General features: G+C 42.0%; 1 protein-coding gene across 7 annotated transcripts in view; it reads left to right on the top strand.

The window, feature by feature from the left end:
- Positions 1-20676, top strand: part of ARID1B (AT-rich interaction domain 1B) — a 600716-nt gene that overhangs the window by 35139 nt on the left and 544901 nt on the right. For all 7 annotated transcript variants that reach the window (XM_040429372.1, XM_040429374.1, XM_040429373.1 and 4 more), the window contains exon 2: positions 8531-8716. In XM_040429372.1, the coding sequence (XP_040285306.1) occupies positions 8531-8716 (186 nt within the window). The remainder of the gene's footprint in view (positions 1-8530; positions 8717-20676) is intronic.

The raw sequence follows: 20676 nt of genomic DNA, 5'->3' as shown, positions 1-20676 counted from the left end.
GAAAACCATTTCAGATGACTACCTCTTGAAGCTCATCAAGAGAATGCCAAGAGTATGCAAAGCAGTAATCAAAGCAAAAGGTGGCTACTTTGAAGAACCTAGAATATGACACATTTTCAGTTGTTTCACACTTGTGGAATTATATACATAACAAACGTGTTAATTCATAGTTTTGATGCCTTCAGTGTGAATCTACAATTTTCATAGTCATGAAAATAAAGAAAACTCTTTGAATGAGAAGGTGTGTCCAAACTTTTGGTCTGTACTGTGTGTGTGTGTGTGTGTGTGTGTATATACACTGCTCAAAAAAATAAAGGGAACACTTAAACAACACAATGTAACTCCAAGTCAATCACACTTCTGTGAAATCAAACTGTCCACTTAGGAAGCAACACTGAGTGACAATCAATTTCACATGCTGTTGTGCAAATGGGATAGACAACAGGTGGAAATTATAGGCAATTAGCAAGACACCCCCAATAAAGGAGTGATTCTGCAGGTGGTGACCACAGACCATTTCTCAGTTCCTATGCTTCCTGGCTGATGTTTTGGTCACTTTTGAATGCTGGCGGTGCTTTCACTCTAGTGGTAGCATGAGACGGAGTCTACAACCCACACAAGTGGCTCAGGTAGTGCAGCTTATCCAGGATGGCACATCAATGCGAGCTGTGGCAAGAAGGTTTGCTGTGTCTGTCAGCGTAGTGTCCAGAGCATGGAGGCGCTACCAGGAGACAGGCCAGTACATCAGGAGACATGGAGGAGGCCGTAGGAGGGCAACAACCCAGCAGCAGGACCGCTACCTCCGCCTTTGTGCAAGGAGGAACAGGAGGAGCACTGCCAGAGCCCTGCAAAATGACCTCCAGCAGGCCACAAATGTGCATGTGTCTGCTCAAACGGTCAGAAACAGACTCCATGAGGGTGATATGAGGGCCCGACGTCCACAGGTGGGGGTTGTGCTTACAGCCCAACACCGTGCAGGACGTTTGGCATTTGCCAGAGGACACCAAGATTGGCAAATTCGCCACTGGCGCCCTGTGCTCTTCACAGATGAAAGCAGGTTCACACTGAGCACATGTGACAGACGTGACAGAGTCTGGAGACGCCGTGGAGAACGTTCTGCTGCCTGCAACATCATCCAGCATGACCGGTTTGGCATTGGGTCAGTAATGGTGTGGGGTGGCATTTCTTTGGAGGGCCGCACAGCCCTCCATGTGCTCGTCAGAGGTAGCCTGACTGCCATTAGGTACCGAGATGAGATCCTCAAACCCCTTGTGAGACCATATGCTGGTGCAGTTGGCCCTGGGTTTCTTCTAATGCAAGACAATGCTAGACCTCATGTGGCTGGAGTGTGTCAGCAGTTCCTGCAAGACGAAGGCATTGATGCTATGGACTGTCCCGCCCGTTCCCCAAACCTGAATCTAATTGAGCACATCTGGGACATCATGTCTCGCTCTATCCACCAACGCCACGTTGCACCACAGACAGTCCAGGAGTTGGCAGATGCTTTAGTCCAGGTCTGGGAGGAGATCCCTCAGGAGACCGTCCGCCACCTCATCAGGAACATGCACAGGCGTTGTAGGGAGGTCATACAGGCACGTGGAGGCCACACACACTACTGAGCCTCATTTTGACTTGTTTTAAGGACATTACATCAAAGTTGGATCAGCCTGTAGTGTGTTTTTCCACTTAAATTTTGAGTGTGACTCCAAATCCAGACCTCCATGGGTTGAAAAATTTGATTTCTATTTTTTAATTTTTGTGTGATTTTGTTGTCAGCACATTCAACTATGTAAAGAACAAAGTATTTCAGAAGAATATTTAATTAACTCAGATCTAGGATGTTATTTTTGTGTTCCCTTTATTTTTTTGAGCAGTGTGTATGTGTATGTATGTGTATATGTGTGTGTGTGTGTGTGTGTGTGTGTGTGTATATATATATATATATATATATATATATATATATATTAGAGTTGTTGCGATACCAAATTTTTGATTCGGTTTCGATACCATGAAAAAGTATTGCGATACTCGATACCATTCGATACCACGCGAAAAAAATAAACAAAAAAAGCCACGTGCATTCCTCATTTTTAAAAATGGCGAATCGCGCAGTTTTTATTTTATTTTTTCTGTTCCGGCATTCACCACCTAGATTTTTTTTTTATATTTTAATAGTTTGGACTTTTCTGACGTGGCGATGTAATATGTTTATTTATATATTTTATATGTGAAATTGGGAAAAGGGGGGTGATTTATACTTCTTCATATTTTAGTGTTTTGTTTTTTTTTTAAACTTTTTATTTAATAACTATTTCCCCCCTTAGGGGCTAGAACCTGGGATCTTTCATCCCTTTTCCTATTCACCCTGATAGATCTCTATCAGGGTGAATAGGACTCCACACTGTCCCTGCTGCTCTGTGCTTTGTTACCATGGCAACCAGGGCTTCTGTGGCGTCCTGGCTGCCATGGTAACGGATCGGAGCCCCAGGCTTACACAGCTGGGGCTCCGATCAGAAGCTGCCACTGCACCACCAATGAGGGGGAGTGGAGAGGTCCCTGTGGCCACTGCCACCAATGATTTTAATACTGGAGGGTTGAGAGGGGCCGGCGCACTGTGCCACCAATGATTTTAATGGGATGGGGGGATTGAGGGGGAGGGGGTGCACTGCACCACCAATGATTTTACCCCTTTATACAGGAGGCGGGTACTAGCAGATCAGCGGCAGTTAACTGCCGCTGATCGCAGCTCCCTGTCAGGGGCAGGGTGCCGGCAATGCGATTCTGCTGCCGGCACCCGCCTCCTGTATGTGTTAAAGACTGACTACTGTATATGAGTCCAGACTTTCACTATTAGGCCACACAGAGCGGCGCCCAGCGATGTCTCAGCACTCACCATTAGTCCTGGGCGCCGCTCCGTTCGCCCGCAGTGCCCCATTACTGTCTCCTCTCCTGCTCCACATGCTGCTGATTACTATCGGAGCGATGGGAGGAGACATCAGCTTCACTAGTGGGCGTTCCTTCTCCCTGGCTGTAGCGCTGTCCAATCGCAGCGCAGGGAAAAGGAACGCCCACTAGTGAAGCTGATGTCTCCTCCCATCGCTCCGAAAGTAATCCTATCATTGGTGGCGCAGTGCGCCCGCCCCTCCTCCGCCCCTCTCTTCTCATTGCCGCCCCTCCTCCAGCCCCTCTCTTCTCATTGCCGCCCCTCCTCCGCCCCTCTCTTCTCATTGGTGGCAGCGGCAGCAGCACAGGGGGAGGGAGGACAGCTTCCTTCTCCCCGTGCTGCTGAGAGAGAACATGAGCGCGCCGATAGCAGCGCGCTCATGTTCAGAGATACTAGACTGCGCAGAAGCGCAGCCCAGTATCGAAAAAACGGAAATCCCGGTATCGTATCGATACCGGGACAAAAGTATCGATTGGGTATCGAAATTTCGATACCCGCAACAACCCTAATATATATATATATACACATATATACAAACGGAAAATGCAAATGTGATCGCACACTACATCCAGCACTCTGCCCTCCATGCTGGATGAGACATTGGTTTATATCTTGGCCAAAGCATAGTAAGCCACTCACCCCGTCAAGGTCGTCTCATGAGTGGTCCCTAACTCTTGTTCCTACCTGTTCATGGGCCATGACAGCCACATAAAATCCAGGGAATGCAGGTCAGCATGCAAGCCAAGTACACTTTGCTTGTAACCCCGTCCGGTGCCATTACAGCTTTCATCGGATCCAGGGATGCAAGTACCAACATGCATGCTGAACCCACCATATACTTCTCCTGGAGCCAGATGGCTAATGGTAGGTTCTATACAAGCAGACTCAGTTTTATACTGACTTTAAAACCAGCCTCAAGGACAGATTAACTGGTCAGGTGTGCAATGACTCCAAGGAGATCGCCACGCCTCCAATATATACTACAAAGAAAAAAATAAGGGGTTGGGTCAGCACAACCTGCCTGTAGGTGCAGATCACCATGGCGAAATACATATACATATATATAGCGAAACCAACCTCGCCACTGGGTTTTGGAGGGGCCTGGCTACCAGCCTCTTGCCCCAGGATTATGGGCCCTCTCATCAGCCCATGCAAAACTTAAACCCCATGGCGATTTGACTGTGTTTGTGGCATCTGAGCGCTCAGATCCAAGCCATATGGGGACATGTGGGGTTTTGAGATGTGTGACAGAACCATCTGTCTGTGTAATTGTATTGTATGTTATGTGAGGGTACCCAGTTAGCTCATTTTATTGTATTCATGTTGTCTGAGTGTCATTCACCTAATAATATGCACTCAGACTTGAGCTGTCTGGGAATATGGTAAATGTCTATGTGTATTGTAAAGGGTGGGACATTGTATGTTTGAGTAAGTGATGTCTGTTCCATTGTCCCCACGTGTGTATTGGCCATTCCCCTTTGTCCTGAGAGATAATTGGATTAATCCTCGGGTGTCTCCAGGGCAGAGAGGAGGAAACCATGATGCATTGTGGGGATGTATTGTCTCTGTGTATCCTGCAGTGCTGCATATCTGTCCTGTGTCACAGTCTTCATTCTGGTCCCCTAGGGGCGTGTCCACCAGATGGGGTTGTGCATAAATACGGGCGGGTAGCCCTCAATAAAGTGTTCCTGTTTTATCCTTCATCATGTTGAGGCTGGTGTTTGGGTAATTGATCGACGCTGGGGATTGCTATACGCTGGGAGATTTGCTATACTCCCCTGGCTTTACTACTAGCTCTTGTAAGAGCTTGTTCCTGGTTCCTGCTCTCTGGATGTAGGAGAGGTTCACCCACTGGAGCCTGGAGCCTTGTCATAGGTCCAGGGTGAGTAGGAGACTGTGAGACCTCAACCAAGCTTCGGCGGTTCGTGGGGTCTACAGTGCGTACGGTGTTAAGTGGAGTGCTTTTGAGTCCTCGGAAAGCACTAGGAGCATCCATTCAACGGAGGTACCCGGTCGGGGTGCTAGGCGTTCCGTTACAATATATATAATATATATATATATATATATATAATTCTATAGGGGTGTGTCTTTCCAGATCTTTCCCAATCAACTGAATTTGCCACAGGTGGACTCCTGTGATGATCAAGTGAAATGGGAGGCTTCTGGGGCTAAATATCAAGTATCATAGCAGAGGGTCTGAATATTTATTTCCATGTGAAATTTTAGTGTTTAATAAATTTGCTAAAATTTCTAAAATCCGTTTTTACCTTCTTATTATAGGGTACCAAAATACAGATTGATGGGGGGGAATCTAGATTTTTGTATTTATTTTTAAAATTTTAGCACAAAGCCACAACATAACAAAATGTGAAAGGATCTGAAGACTTTCTGAATGCATTGTGCAGTCTATTGTACTCCAGAAGGTACAGAATTTGTGTACTTATAGATCTTATTAAAAGTTGTCATAGACAGTAGTTATTTGGTGGCAGATTTTGCTTTCGTTGGATGGCTTTCTAATGTCTGTAACAGTCTAAAAAAAAATGTCTATATACAAGTGCTATGCTGAAGGTAATTTTACCATAGCGGTTTCTGCGCCAGAGCCATTGCTAGACCTAAAAGTTGCCCCTGGTTAGGAGGGAACTTCTCCACATTGGCAACATGAATCATGATGGTGGATTAGTCAGATCTTTGAAGCATTTTGTTAGAAACATCAGAGCGTGGATATTGGGTCCACCAACATTAGTACGATATATTAACAGATGACTGTTTTTGGCTGGCCATAGTAAAAATAATTTTACTTCATCTGATGAGTGTTTGTAATCTATTTACATTTTTAATTGTGAAATTGTTTAGAAAAAAATGTCTATATGACCAGATATTTACCAAACATTATAAATAACTGACTTCTCAGGTAATTCTAAAGCAAAAGTTAAAATTATTCATGACTGATGACGTAGATTTTGGTTGGTACTTTTAGTAACCACTTGTAATCAAGTTTTATAATATTTGCTTCACTCTAGGCTTGGCTGGAATCTGTTTGGTACTCTTGAGCTACAGTATGTGTACATCTCAATCCAATTTATTTTGTAAATCAACCAGTCAGCTTTGAAGTGCTGCGTTCAGAATAGCAATGGAGAGAATACAAAGCCTTCATCAAAGCGAGCAACACAGAAAACTTTAATACCACTTCCAAATCGCATTGACTACCGTGGCCAATAAGAAGAGCGTTGCATTGCACAATATTCTGAGCTTTCATTATGCCTGTTACAAATGTCCTTGCATGGCATATTTTGCAAGCATGGTAACCACCTGCAGGCTTCAGAACTGGGGGTTGCTGCTCGCAAAAATACCAGGCAACTTTTTAAATTATATATACTTTGTGCTACACAGCTACACAGTAGATCTTTGAACCAGCTTTCTCATCTAAGCACACACTCCCACAGTATTTTGTAGAAGCAAAAAACAGCAATTATGGAACTGGAGGAGAGAATATGTTTATTGAAGTTCTGCTGAGACATTTTCCCTCATTTCTGATTATAAAAAAAAAGTAAAATCAGTCAAAGTCCTCTGTTTGTTATGATTGTACTGTATATCCCATACATATTTGCAAATATATATTTTTAATGCTTTCAATTATTTTCCAATGATTATGTTGATGTCCTCATTTAATTTCCCCTCAGTTTTAGTATAGTGAAAATGCTACAATAAATCCTATTTTAAATATATATATTTTTTTAAATTGTAGCCTTATTTAATAGAACGGATTGTTGATTTGTCTTTATGCAGTAGTTTAGTAGTTGTCAAATCTTAAAGGGGTTATCCCATGACTAAAGTAAAAAATTAAAAAAGGAGACATCATATAGTACATAATAATCTCTAACAAAGAGAACCAGCCCTGTACATCATATGGATCCAGAGATCTCCCCATTCATTGCTCTGCTAGATTTATATCAAGCTGGAAGCTCCGGGGAAGTGTCTCAGCTCTCCCTATCACCACTCAGGAGGAACTTGAAGGATAAAACTGAGCATGTGCGGCCTTCTTAGTGAGCCAGGCAAAGAAATAAGAAAAAAAACAAACAGCAGGTGGTGCTATAAAGATAAATTTTATTGAATAACTCAGTGGCTAGGCAAAATTTTTAATTACATGCAATTACAAAAGAATTCAGATCAAGGTGCTAGTTTGAAATGTAGAATATTTTTCGTGGGACAACCACTTAAATCTAAAGTGAATACATTGCTTGACTGGTGTATAATTGGCTGTGTTCATTAGATATCAAACTTGCCACAGATATGAACTTTGGCTTTGTTCATATCTCCGTTATGTACTGGAGTACACTGTATCCAGCATAGCCGGACAGCGCCAGGCACCACCAGATCTCCATTCACTATAATGGGATCCGGTGCATTTTCAGATTAATTGTTGGCTTTCTGATGGGATTATAGTGAATTGGAATCCGGCTGTCCTAGATATCGGGAGCTCCTTTGCACATCAGAGATGTGTTTACAACTTGTCATGCCTGCCTGGATTACCACTGAAGCTAATGTCTAGCTATAGAAGTTCATTTGGATGTACATCTTGAAGAGGCTATCCAATGAAACGTATCTATTACCTACAGGATAGGTGATAAATATCAGATCAAGGGGGACAGATCTATGGGATCCCCAGCATTCCTGTAGTGTGCATGTTGGTCAGATGCTCCGTTCTTTTCTATGGGTCTCGTCTATACACCATGCCATCAGTCCCATAAAAATTAAAGGGAGTCTGCCACCAATAAATTAACTGTTTAAATCAGGCACAATGCCTTGTGGGGGGTAGCTCAGCTAAAAGTACGTTTAATCTAAATGAAAATGAACAATTAAGTGCACCAAGGGTGGGCCAAGCCACTCTGTGGATCCTTGCTCCTCATTCTTCTTCTGTCAGCCCTTCCATCTCTTTCTTGATTGACAGGCCACATGAGATGACTATGCAGGAACCAGGCCCTGTCAATCAAGAAGAAGAAGTAAGGGCTGGTAGAGGAGCAAAGATGCACAGAGTAGCTTGTAACTACCCTTGGTGCACTTAATTGCTCATGAAAGGTATCATTACATCCGGCTGAGCAAGTTCTATAGGTCATTGTGCCTGGTTTAACAGTGAATTTTTTGATGGCAGATTCCTTTAATGGGTAATAAATTTCAAGGGATAACCCCTCAGGTACTCAGCAGTCATGCATTAAATGAATGATAGATGTGTGTTCCACTTCTGGGAGAATGGGGATCCCATATCTTCTTTGTGGCCAGTGTTGCCATAATCCTCAACAGAGAAGTGCACATGCTTGCCTCAGACCTTAACCTCCTTAATTTTTTTTGAACCTATAGAAAGTTGAGCAAGCAGTCCTTTTGATTTCACGGAGCCTGGAGACCTATGTGATTGCAGTGGGCAATTATTTATTAGGCTACTTTCTGATGGGTTGTGGCAATATGGATTTTTTTACTTTATCTAGGTGTATTTTAGATTTCTGTTAAATGTCTGTGAATATGTAAAGTAACACAATTCTTTACTAGTATAATGCATGCATTTAGATGTTGTTTTTTACTGTGTACAAACAGGGCAGTCCAATGGATCCAGTGGTAATGAAAAGGCCTCCACTTTATGGAATGGGCAGTAGCCCCTACTCACAGACACAACAAATTAGTCCTTATCCTGGCCAGACGTATGGACCTCAAGGCCCACAAAGATATCCAATGGGAATGCAGGGGCGTACAATGGGAGGAATGCAGTTTCCCCAGCAACAGGTTTGTGGCATCATTTATGTGTATCTGCGTTATCAGGATATGGCTGAGCATGTAATTCAGAGAAGGAAGGGAGTCTAAATCATTCAGTGGGGAACACCGGATTGGGCATGATTCAATTCGAACATGCACAGTCCTGCTCCCCCTCAACAGCAGACATGTCATGAGTTGCTCCATACACGTTGGAGCGCTACTACTTATCCAGATGTGGCAGACATTTTTCTAATATGTATGGTCATTATAGAGAGAAATTCCTCGGTATTCTGTAGAGAGACATGAGGAGTTATGTGACATCTTTGTTTTTAGTGTTTTCATGTTGAGATTTTTGGAGCAAGCCAGTCAGAATGACATACTGTATGATGGCATAAAGAGCTCAAAATCATTAACGCATTGTAAGGAACCTTGTATTTTTAACTTTGTACTTTTATATATTTAGCAGAAATATAACTACCATAATTCATTTGCTGGGCAGCTTATGTGTCCATTTTTTAAAGAGGTTCTCCAGCCCCTTAAATTTTGCACCAAAGAATGGAGTAGCACTTAGGCTACTTTCACACTAGCGTTAGTTTTCCGGTATTGAGTTCCAGCATAGGGGAAAAATAGGGGGAAAAAAAAGGTTACGTTTTCTCCTAATACATTCTGAATGGAAAGCATTCCGTTCAGTATGCATCAGGATGTCTTCCGTTCCGTCCCTTTTACGGTATTTGGTCGGAGAAAATACTGCAGCATTCCGGAACACTTGCCATTGAAATGTATTAATGCCGTATCCGGTACCAAGTGTTCAGGAAATTTCCTCATTGACTGATCCGGTCTTCCAGTCTGCACCTTTAAAAAGTGATAAAAATAAATACCAGATCGTTTTTTTCCGGATGACACTAGAGAGACGGATCCGGGATTTCAATGCATTTGTCAGACAGATCCGCATCCGGATCCAGAAACAAATGGTATCCGTTTGCATACGGATTTCCGGATCCAGCAGGATTCTTCTAACGCTAGTGTGAAAGTACCCTTAACGAATCCACCACCCCTCATACACCTTCACTTCCCAAAGCCCATCGCTGGCCTCTTAACCCGTTCGCTACCAGCGCCGTACATGTACGGCGCTGGAGCGATGTGCGAACATGGCGCCCGCTTGCACCTGCAGCGGGCGTCATGGCCGGCAGATCTCTGCTGTTTCACACAGCAGAGACCTGCGGCTAATTACTTGACCGGCAATAATGCCGATCGCGGTAATTAAATGCTTTAGATGCCATGATCAAGTGAGATCACGGCACCTAAATGCAAAAAAAACGGAAGCGCTTTCTACTGATGCCCGTGTGGCCAATTAAGGTATCGTAGTTGGGCTGAACACTCAGCCTTGCTGATAAGGCTGAAAGTGTTCTTGCTGCAATTCTTATTATGGCCACCAGATGGCAGGCCAGGATAAAAAATGAGCAAAGTTGACTGTAAATGGCAAATATAAATTCCCTGATAAACCCAATTTTTTTTTTTTTATATATAATAAACTCATATGAGGAACAAAATGATAAAAAAAATAAAAATAAATGTTAAATATATAAAAAAATCATCCCCCTTTCCGTATAATAAAAAAATAAATACCTAATTAACAATATAAACATCATGGGTTTCACCGCGACTGAAAGCGCCCATACTATTAAAATAGAAAAATGAAAATTCCAATGCGGCGAATGGCGTAACGGAAAAAAGGGGCAAAATGGCCGATTTGAAATTTTTTCTTTGCTTCTCTTATACAATTTTTTAAAATAAAATGTGATCAAAAAGTCACACACACTCCAAAATAGTATCAATAAAAAGTACAGATTGTTCTGGAAAAAATGAGCCCCTAAACAGCTCAGTAGACTTAAGTATAAAAAAGTTATGGGGGTCAGAATATGGTGATATAAAAAAAAAAAGAAAACAGAAATATTAAAAAGTTATGGCTCACAGAAAATAGGGAAGAAAAATTAAAATGAAAAAACCTCCGGTAGCCAATACAATTTGTGCCACTAGGGCAGACTAAGGGTCCTATTAACAGGCAGCTGTTTTTTGTTGTCTTTGTCATTAATGAGCGGTCAATTTAGCGAGTCATTTTGCGTTCAAAGACGTTTATATTCACACTGCTATCAACTGGCAAATTTCTGATTAGACGGGGGATGTGATGGTCACTAACGATTAGAAATCAGTGAATTTCCTGAAATTGGTTCCAATTCCTTCAATTTTACAATCACATTTGCTTTGATCTGAATAAGTCTGACCTGTATTAAAAGTGCCTCAATTGCCCTGAAAAGTTGTGGTAGAAGTAGAAGCAGCTGGGGCAGAAGCAGTACTGTATAGAACATGATGGACAGGCAGACTGTAAATATGTGGTGAAGTTTGGACTGATTCATATTAATAATAAATTGAGTTGTATAGCTTTAAAGGGGCTATCCAAGACCTATAATGCCCCCCCCCCCCCCATATGCCTGGGCCCCTCACACAGATGGTACTTACCTTGCTCCCCAGCACCGTGTCGTTTCTGAAGCTGGCACAGCTACTGCCGCATCTCCCCGTTGCACGGATTAAAACATAAGGCGTCTGGGGAAGGGGGGGGGGAGGGGGGCAACCAAATAGCAGGCCGCAATGGGAATGATCCTCCATAGCATCTTGGGCAATCGCGGCTGTGCCGGCATCAGAATTGACCCTAGTGCCAGGGAGTGAAGTAAGTACTATCTGTGTGAGGGGTCCGGGCATATGGACGGGGCATGATAGGTCTTGGATAACCCCTTTAAATAATATACACTAGAACAAGTAGTCTGACAAATGGTTGAATAAGTTACTCAATTTGGCACATTGACTCCTGTCCCTAAAACCTTCTCTGTGAAGTAATTTGAAATCTTACTGACTTGTCTTCTCTTCACTGTGAAATAACCTCTCTGACCCTAAACGAGCTGTATTCTGTGTTTTTAAGATGTCTTTCCTTTATCTCCAGTGTATAAGCCCAGAAAATCATGGCAGATCTTGGCAGGGACCTTACTTAGTGCATATGACACGTCCATTGACATCACAACTATAGCCCTTCATGATTGGCAGAGACTGATTGCAAGGCATTATGGGCAAGCTTGCAGGGACAGGATTGCTTTGTCTGGGAGGAATTCCAAAAACTTCTTTGGAAACCAAAGTTTTGGGGAAATTCACTTATTGCTCGTCATTCAATCGTTTGCATGCAACAATAATTTCTCAAATTCAAATGAATATATGAAAATTCAAACAATGGCATTGTCTGATAGGTCCCTAATGACCTTTTTACACACCACCAAAACGAAACGATAAGTTAATTCACATATATTTATTTTTGGCAGGCTGAAACCTAAAGTCTTAAAAACCTGACCACTTGCTGTAATACTATTGCTAGAGCTTTCTGTATAGGCATACATCTGACCATAATGCTGAGCACTAACAAGTTCAAAATAAGATAGGCTTTTAGTTACTGCTATCTTCGTGTTAGAGGCTACCTGCATACTGGTAGTCAGGTAGCCTCTAATACCCATTGATCATAGCAGTAGCTTACAGCTTATCTTGTTGTTAGGTATTGTTATTGCTTCAGCATTACTTCTACATAAAGCTGTAGCGATAGCATTACAGCAAGTGGTGGGGTTTATCCGGGATTAAACTTCTCCCTATTGTTGTGCCTCCTCTGCCAGACCCTCTAACTTCCTAATATATCTGCAATGCTAATACTTTCTTATTCCAGAGATTGGGGCACTTGTCATGTGATTGCTCCTTGGCCGAATAGTTGTGATGTCAGTCCCATGTGTCTGTTGCGTGAGATCGGGAACTAACTTGACGAGTGCTCAGTCGCTTCTTGGAGGTCAGAGGTGTGACAGATGGATGGAGCAATGGAGAATGGAAGGTGTGGTGGGTGGGGGTCGCTGCAGAGCAAGAGGTGTAGTGGGCATTTGCAGTTTGAGATGAGCTGGCAGCACACGGCACCATGTGAATTATTGTTGTCACAGCTCTGAAATGCCCACAACCTGGAAATTCAGGTTGTAAACAGCAGGGAATAGCAGAAGAACAGGGTTTGAGTAGGAAATTCAAATTATGGAGAGAGGTACAGCGATATGTTCAGTATGCTACCAGAAGATGTTTAAACCACATAGATTTTTTTAATTCCCAGAAAACCATTTAGGTTTTATCTTGCCAATAGTGGTTAAAGGGTTACTAAAACATTAAATCTTTTAGTAAAAAAAAAATATCAGGGGGTTGGACAACTCCTTTGAAAACATATTGTTTGTTTAGGGTTTTGCATCAAACTAAATGTTGGGGGTCAAGGAAAAGTGCAGACAAGTAATTGCTAACTTTCATGAAAGGCTTAAAAAATATGGCTGTCCATTACGGTTGCTCCGTTTATTCTCTGATACTCACTACAAAGAATCATCTGAAATGTACTTAATTTATGTATTTTTCCTTATAACGGTCACCTTTATTTGTATTCCATTGGTTTATGCACTTGCTGCAGGCAGCCATGAGTGGTCCTTGAACATTTTATCTAGTGTCTATAAGAATGTCAACAACCATGGATGTAAGTGACTGTTACATGGGCAGTTAATGAATACATAGAAAAATGTGTAATCCTCCTTTAAGGGGTTGTCTGGGTTCAGAGCTGAACCCAGAAGTATCTCATTCTTCACCCAGGCAGCCCCTCTGAGATGAGCATCTCATGTTCCAATGCCCCCCTTGCCCTGCGCTGTATTGTGCAGGACAAGAGCTGTTTTGTTTACATCACAGGCACTAATGTTTGTTTTACAGGCTAGGGCAACACTAAAGCCCGCCCATTAGTGCTGATGACGTCACCAGGAACACTGTTAAGTGGAAGCTGCCACCTAGCAGAGACCAGGTACGTCACCGGATCTAATGAAAAATCCCTTGCCCTGCCCGATTCAGCTCATCTCGGAGAGGCTGTCTAGGTGAAGATGGGGATATGTCTGGGTTCAGCTCTGAAACTGGACAACCCCTTTAATATTCTTGCTTATTTTATTATAACTGGTTTCCCTGAACACATTATTGATATCGTATTTTTATTTTCCTAAATAGTACTGTATATATTGGTTTGCACATTAACTCAGGTACTAGGGCAAATATCGCAAACCATTAGATCAACCATTGAGCTCACATGACACACCTTTACATCCGATTGTAAAAAGATACATTAGGGTATCAAAGAGTTGTGGTGTTGGAACAGTGAAGAATATTATGGTAAGGATTTATACAATTAAAGGGGGTTCTAGTGCCATATCACTAGGATATATAATCGCTTTATAATCTGATCTGTTGGATTCCAACTGCTGGGATCCCCCATCAATCTTGAGAATGAAGGGGCTCATTCACTGTTTCTCCCTGCCCAGTGGCACTCCTGGCTATGCAAAAAACTGCAGCCGAACCCATTCAAGTGAATAGGGATGCACTGCAATTCCCTACACAGTCATGTAGCTGGGGGCTGCTGAGCAGGGGAAGAACAGGCAAGTGCTACATCTGTGTACCATCCCCTTAGGATTGGTAGAGGTCCCAGAGTTCATACACCAGCTGACCATAAAGTGATGGCATATCCTAGTGATATGCCACCACTTTGAGATGGGGAAAACCCATTTAATTCTAGCATCCTGGACAATTTTATTTACATTTTTTCAGATAAAAATCCCTTTAATCACAACAGAGAGAGAGATATTGATATAAATATAGATTTTTGCATTTAGCCTTCATTAAAAATATCCTTTTTATATTTGTCTACATCTTCTATGCAGACGCATATGTTTCCATGGTTCCAAAGTACAGAGAAAACCTGTGTAGTCCAATCCTACTAATTCATTTTAATCCTAGGTGTGCTTTTAAACAGATTTTGCCATGAATTTCCCTGTGATGCTATCATGTAGGCCCTGGACAATGATGACTCCATATTCTTGTATGTTTCAGACACAGGCTTTTTTTTTTTTTTTTTTTAGATATGGGTCGGTTCCAAAAACTGATACTAAATTTACATTCTTTGCAAATAAAAAAAAATATCCAGTTTAACAATTTTAAAACAATGCACATGTGATTAGATTTTTTGGATAAGAGATGTGTTCATTCTGATTCTCATATTACTTTCTATTCCATTCCAATTTTATTCTAAGGGCTGCATAAATTGGGGTTATAAAGCCCTTTTTTTTCATGTTACATGTGGGATTTTTGTACTTTTTTTTTAAAGTTTTTGTGTTGAAAAAAATGCTACAATGAACAAAAAGAGAAAAAAAATACTATCAACCCAAAAAACTTGGAACAAATTGCTAAAAACGCATGTGTACAGGGTTTCTAAATTCCCTTAGAAAAAAAAAGAAAATCACCAAAAAATGGCTGTCAAAAACCACCACAGTAGGCAAAATGGACAGAAAAAAAAACAGGAAGATTTATCATGGATGAAAGTCAGATTTGCAGTAGTCTACATTGTCGTATTATGTTTCACATTTATCAGATTGCGCATGCGCAGTGCCGGTATAGTGTTCCTTCCCTGTGCTGGCATCAGCCTGAGGGAAAGAACTGCGCATGCGCGCTCTCGCGCATCGCGAGATTACGGCTATCTATCGTTGATGAAAGGAGGAGATTCGGAGGACATAGGCGGTGCTGGGTTCCTTCACAGGCGGGCGTGACTGGGCACGGCTGGGCACAAGTAAGGTTAGTGCAGCCCCTTGGACACATTCAAGACTCATTTGCATATCTATAAAATCCTTTTTTAAAGAAATTAAAAGCACACAGCCCTATAGGACAGATATATTGCGGACATGCTAGCGACGATCTAGCCGTGCATGTCCATATCTCTATAGGCCAAAACCTGGTGAAAGAATCTCTTTAAGTCTTGAAATGTTACTGCACTTTCTAAGGCTAGTTTCACATTTGCAACGAGATCTGGCAGGCTGTTCCGGCAAAGAGCCTGCAGGAGTTCTCTACATCCGACATTGTCCGGTGGTACCGAAATGCCCGCCAGCCACGTTAACCATAATGGGGACCGGTGGAAATGCGGTTGTTACCCAGCAAATATGCTGAGTATCGTCAAGATAACTATAATGGGGTCTGTCGGGGCATTCTGGGGTACTGCCTAGCAATGCCAGATCTAGAGATCTCCGGCAGACTATTCTCCTGGAACAGCCCGCTGTTTCTCTTGTTGTAAATGTGAAACTAGCCTAAGCCACCCTTTAATATGGTACGATTACAATAATTTTTGTCAGTTGATAAATCTAGCTTAAATCAGGTTGCCAGGCTAATCATGCTCTCTTTTCAAATCTTGAGTGAGTGGTGTAAAAATGCAAATAAGCCGTAAAACTTAGCCCTATTTTTTTGACTTTTCAAAGTCAAAATTCTGGAGTGTAAAGCCTAATAAATTCCCCCTCACTATGAAGCCTGCCTAACATTTGTAGGAGTAGAGAAAGGACTGCAAGTTCAACTTACTGGGAGCACAACGGTTACTTCATTTGCTTGGTATAAAGTGACATATGAATTGCATAGTCAATGAAAATATCTTAAGACTGTTATTAGGCACCTCTTCAAAGAAGATTGAGGCAATCTGCATGACTGCTTAAGGCAGATTGCATGGGATGTGATTTACAGAAGAGTGAATTGGTCCACAGGATCTTCTTTATGGAGTAATGCTTTGAATATGAAGGCTGACCAATTGTTCCTGGCAAATGTAATCTTTTTAGTTTTCAATGCATAACATTTTACTTTAATGTCTGGTGATAGTTAATGTTATAATGTGTATTGTTGACCATTTTAGCAAAAAAAAAAAAAGTTATTGTTCACATCTGTTTCATGGCTTCCATTTAAAACAGGTCACAACACTGTTAATGGGGTCATCATGTTCTGTTGGCTTTTATGATGAGCAATATTTTCAATCTCTTCCCACCCCGCACACTGATAATATGTGCAGAGCTGGGATTCAAAAGGATGGTGCAAAAGTAAAGGCCTGTAGTTAAAGTAACCAAATTCTGCTCTTGGAAAATGATAGCTGGGCTGTGATTGGTTCCTATGGGCAACAATGTCAGTTTTCTTAACATGAATCTGGCCATTTACGTTAGTTTAAACCTGGACACAGAGGAGCAGGTTTAAGATGGTGACATCACAGCAAGAAGAAGTTTTATATTTGTTGGAATTTACAAGAATAGAATCTGTTGTAACAGTACAGCAAATTTTTCAGAATAAATTTGGTAAATGTGCTCCGCATAGAAACTGCAAAGCTATACAAAGGAATTGAATTGTAATTTTTCTCTTTGTAATTCCTTCAACCTTTAGGTTGCCTCCAACCTGGTAGAAAGGATATACCCATCTGGTACATGGCCTGCTCACGGACCGTATGTCTCGGAGGGCATACGGTTGTGTGCATGAGCCCTAAGGGCCTGCTCTGGCAGATGCAGACCCATTCAACTTGAATGGGTCCACGATCCATCCGCAATGCAAAAAAGAAAATGTTCAAGTGAATGGGTCCCCATCCGTGATACAGTGTGCACACAGCCGGTGCCCATATATTGTTGACCCACTGTTTTCGGGACGCAGTATGGCACGGTCGGCACATGTTCGTGTGCATGAGGCCTTAAGCAGAAACATAGATTTGTACATTAGTTATGTGGTCTGGTTCTCCGTCAACTAATTGGATAAATATCATTTTTGCAGGTGAGAGTTTTATTTTTGTTTGTAGATATTCAGTAGATTGTCTTTGTTCTCTATCCATCCTTTTAGTGTGACTTAAGTTGGCGTTAAAAGGGGTTTTGTCACTTCAGTAAGTGGCATTTTTCATGTAGAGAAAGTTAATGCAAGGCACTTACTAATGTATTGTGATTGTCCATATTGCCTCCTTTGCTGCATTCATGCACGTTTCCATGGTTACGACCACTCTACAATCCATCAGCGGTGGCCATGCTTGCACACTATAGGAAAAAGTGCTGGCCTCTCTGGTAAACGGGACTATGGGAGCTCACATAGGCTGGTGCTTTTTGTATAGCATGCAAGCACAGCCACGTTGATGGATTGCAGGGTGGTCGTAACCATGGAAACGAAACCTGTATAATGTGATCGAAAAATGTGTAGTCCGCAAAGGAGGCAATGGGGACAATCACAATACATTAGTTAGTGCTTTGTATTAACTTTCTCTCCATGATAAATGTCATTTGCTGAAGTGAGACAACAGCTTTAATGGCAGATAACACAAATACATGGAAGACAGGTTAGCATTAATTTTGAAGGCCTTGTGACTATGAGGCATTCCTCTGAATGCAGCATTTCTTGCAGGAATTGATCATAGGAGTTGCAGTTATTTTGTCTGGCTTTGGTAAAGGGGTTGTTCTACTAAAATAAATGTATCCAGTCAAACAAATATCTGTTATATCACTGTCCCCAAATACCACCATTTATGGAAACCACCTTATTCTAAAGTTATTAGCCTACCATTACACCCTGTGGAAAATCTCCTATGATATTTAGTTGCTGTAGGTTATGTCCTGCATTAGAGCCTTGTAATGTAGGAACATACAAGCGTCATTTGATAAGAGCAAGGGGTGTGGTTAGTGTCACATGATCTGCTGATGTCAGGATATATCTCACTGCCCTAAGGGATCCCCTACTGGGGCATCAGACACATGACAAACCAGGAAGTAGGATTCAAGCATGGGGGATAAGAAAAAACGGTAAATTTGAAGAAAGAAACAATCCCAGAAAGAAGGGGAGCTAAAGTAATTGATGAAAATGTACTTCAAAGGGAGAAAGTAGTTTGTCATAACCCCTTTAAATACTAAGCTGTCCTGCTTTATTTTTCTACATACCCATATTGGACTTCATATCCTATTGGTTCGTAATTATTTAACATGTTAAGTAGATGAGTGTAGAGATTTTCCCTTCGTTTGCTAATTGCTGTATAATTGAAACTTATCCATAAGCAGACAGTGACCTGGCACAATGATTGGCTGCTGGCCCTTATCCTTCTTCTCATAGTGCTAATATAATTGGCTAGGCCACACTATAGTTATGACTGCTAATACTCTGCGGGGAAAACATGAATGGATAATTATTATAGGGATTTTTTTTTTAAAGACACTGCCATCATTTTCACTGGACTTTTTCCAGGGCTGTTAATGCTAAATTTGTATGTCTGTTTTTCTTTCCAGGTTCAAAAATGGAAAATTAAAATTAACATTTGAAAAACAGCCATATTGTTGTAAGCAGATTACCTGGTGGTACAATAGTACATAACTGTAAAATATACATTTATTAATTCATATCGGAAAAACAAACATTTATGCAAATTATTGAAAAATACAGGTTATTAGAAAAATGGTACCAGAAAAAAAATGAAGTTAAGCTAAAATACCTACAAATATATACACATATATTTTAAAATCACCATTTTGTTTATTGAAAATGTACCTAAACTTTATTACAGTAAATGGTATTCTAAATGTGGTAAAATTGTAGTTTAACTTTTCCATGTGAAATAGGCACCTGAAGTTTAGGTGCCTGTGACGAATACCGCACCTCGCTGCCGTCAGTCGTCAAATACGTAGAGCCAGAGAGATACTGTATAGTCACTAGTTACCAAGGCTTGACGTTACGCCATCCCTGAGGAGCAGGTAAGGTCATTTTGGTACAGTGTTCACAGACTCCTCCTGTACACACGGGCGTAGAGAGGCAACAACAGCACTTCCTCAGCCCGGGTAGACTGCCACCAGCTTCTCGTTTGATATAAGCCCTGATATAGTCCGCTAACGGGATTATATAGGGTGAGAAACCAACCCGCAGTAGCGTATAACTAGGCTGAAAAATGGACGTGGGGATTCGTGATCGAGATGCCAGAACAGCAGAAGATTAAATTATATATTTAATTACCTTAAGGGCTCACTAGACATAACACAATATACGTAGAAAATATATACAGTGGTCTAAGTGGTAAATACAGATGGCATGGTACAAACAGGGTTAAGCAGAACAAAAAGGTCAGTTTACCAGGTATATGAGTCCTTTCGGTTGTGATGAGTTCTTAGCTGTAGTCACATGGGAAGCAGTGATGTCAGCAGGTTGCAGGTCCCTCTAAGCACATGGCACGATGTGACCCCCCCCTTCAGAGAAAAGACACTCCCGCTTGCAGGCACAAGCCTTTTGATCTGTAGCCGGCCCTTCCCCTCCCAGCCTCTCGGAGGAGTCCACTCCCCCTCTTATGTGGCTGGCAGCAAATGAGCCACAAAACTGATTAGGGCTCATGACTCTAGACCAGAATGTCGCAGGGAGGTGGTTCTGGAACCAATGGTTCCGGCTACCAGTAGAGTCCAAGCATGGTACCGTAATTTGGTTTCTGTGGGGAGATATGTATATCTCCCCTCCCTGGCATCCCACCACCAAACTTTGACCTCGGGCTTGTTCAGCGTGTCCACAGGGATGCAAATATGTATCTGGTTTATGCCTGTGATGGACGGGCGATTAATAATTCCTTATGAATCGCCGGCTCCAATGTGTCTGATAATTTGATTGAAGTGGTGAATGGCTAAGATTCCCTGCAGAGAGGTTTTTCCTGTTCCATTAGCTGGGTTCCTGGCTGTCTGTATGGAGGTGTAAGATGTAAACAAAGGTGGCCTGCTAGAAGTTCTCTGCCATTTGGCTGGGCTTTGAAGCAGGGCCCCCTGTGGAGTTCACTACCTCTGCTATATGACAGCAGATGGTTGGTGTGGGAACATGGCTGACAGTAAATAATAATCCATATTCCTCACCGGTCTGTGTGGGAACATGGCTGACAGTAAATGATAATCCATATTCCTCACAGTACCTATCACGCTTTACAATCCATACTCCCATGCAGCGCTGTGTATGGGAACACAGACACCCCTGCAGACCACACTGGGTGCTGTACAGGCTGAGGCATTGCTCCTCCTGCCTGTACCAGCACTGCTCCGCTAAAGCCTACCATATGTGGGATATGT

Source organism: Bufo bufo, chromosome 4 (assembly GCF_905171765.1).
Source record: "Bufo bufo chromosome 4, aBufBuf1.1, whole genome shotgun sequence".
Taxonomy (NCBI): Eukaryota; Metazoa; Chordata; class Amphibia; order Anura; family Bufonidae; genus Bufo; species Bufo bufo.
This window is presented reverse-complemented; position numbering and strand designations above follow the sequence as displayed.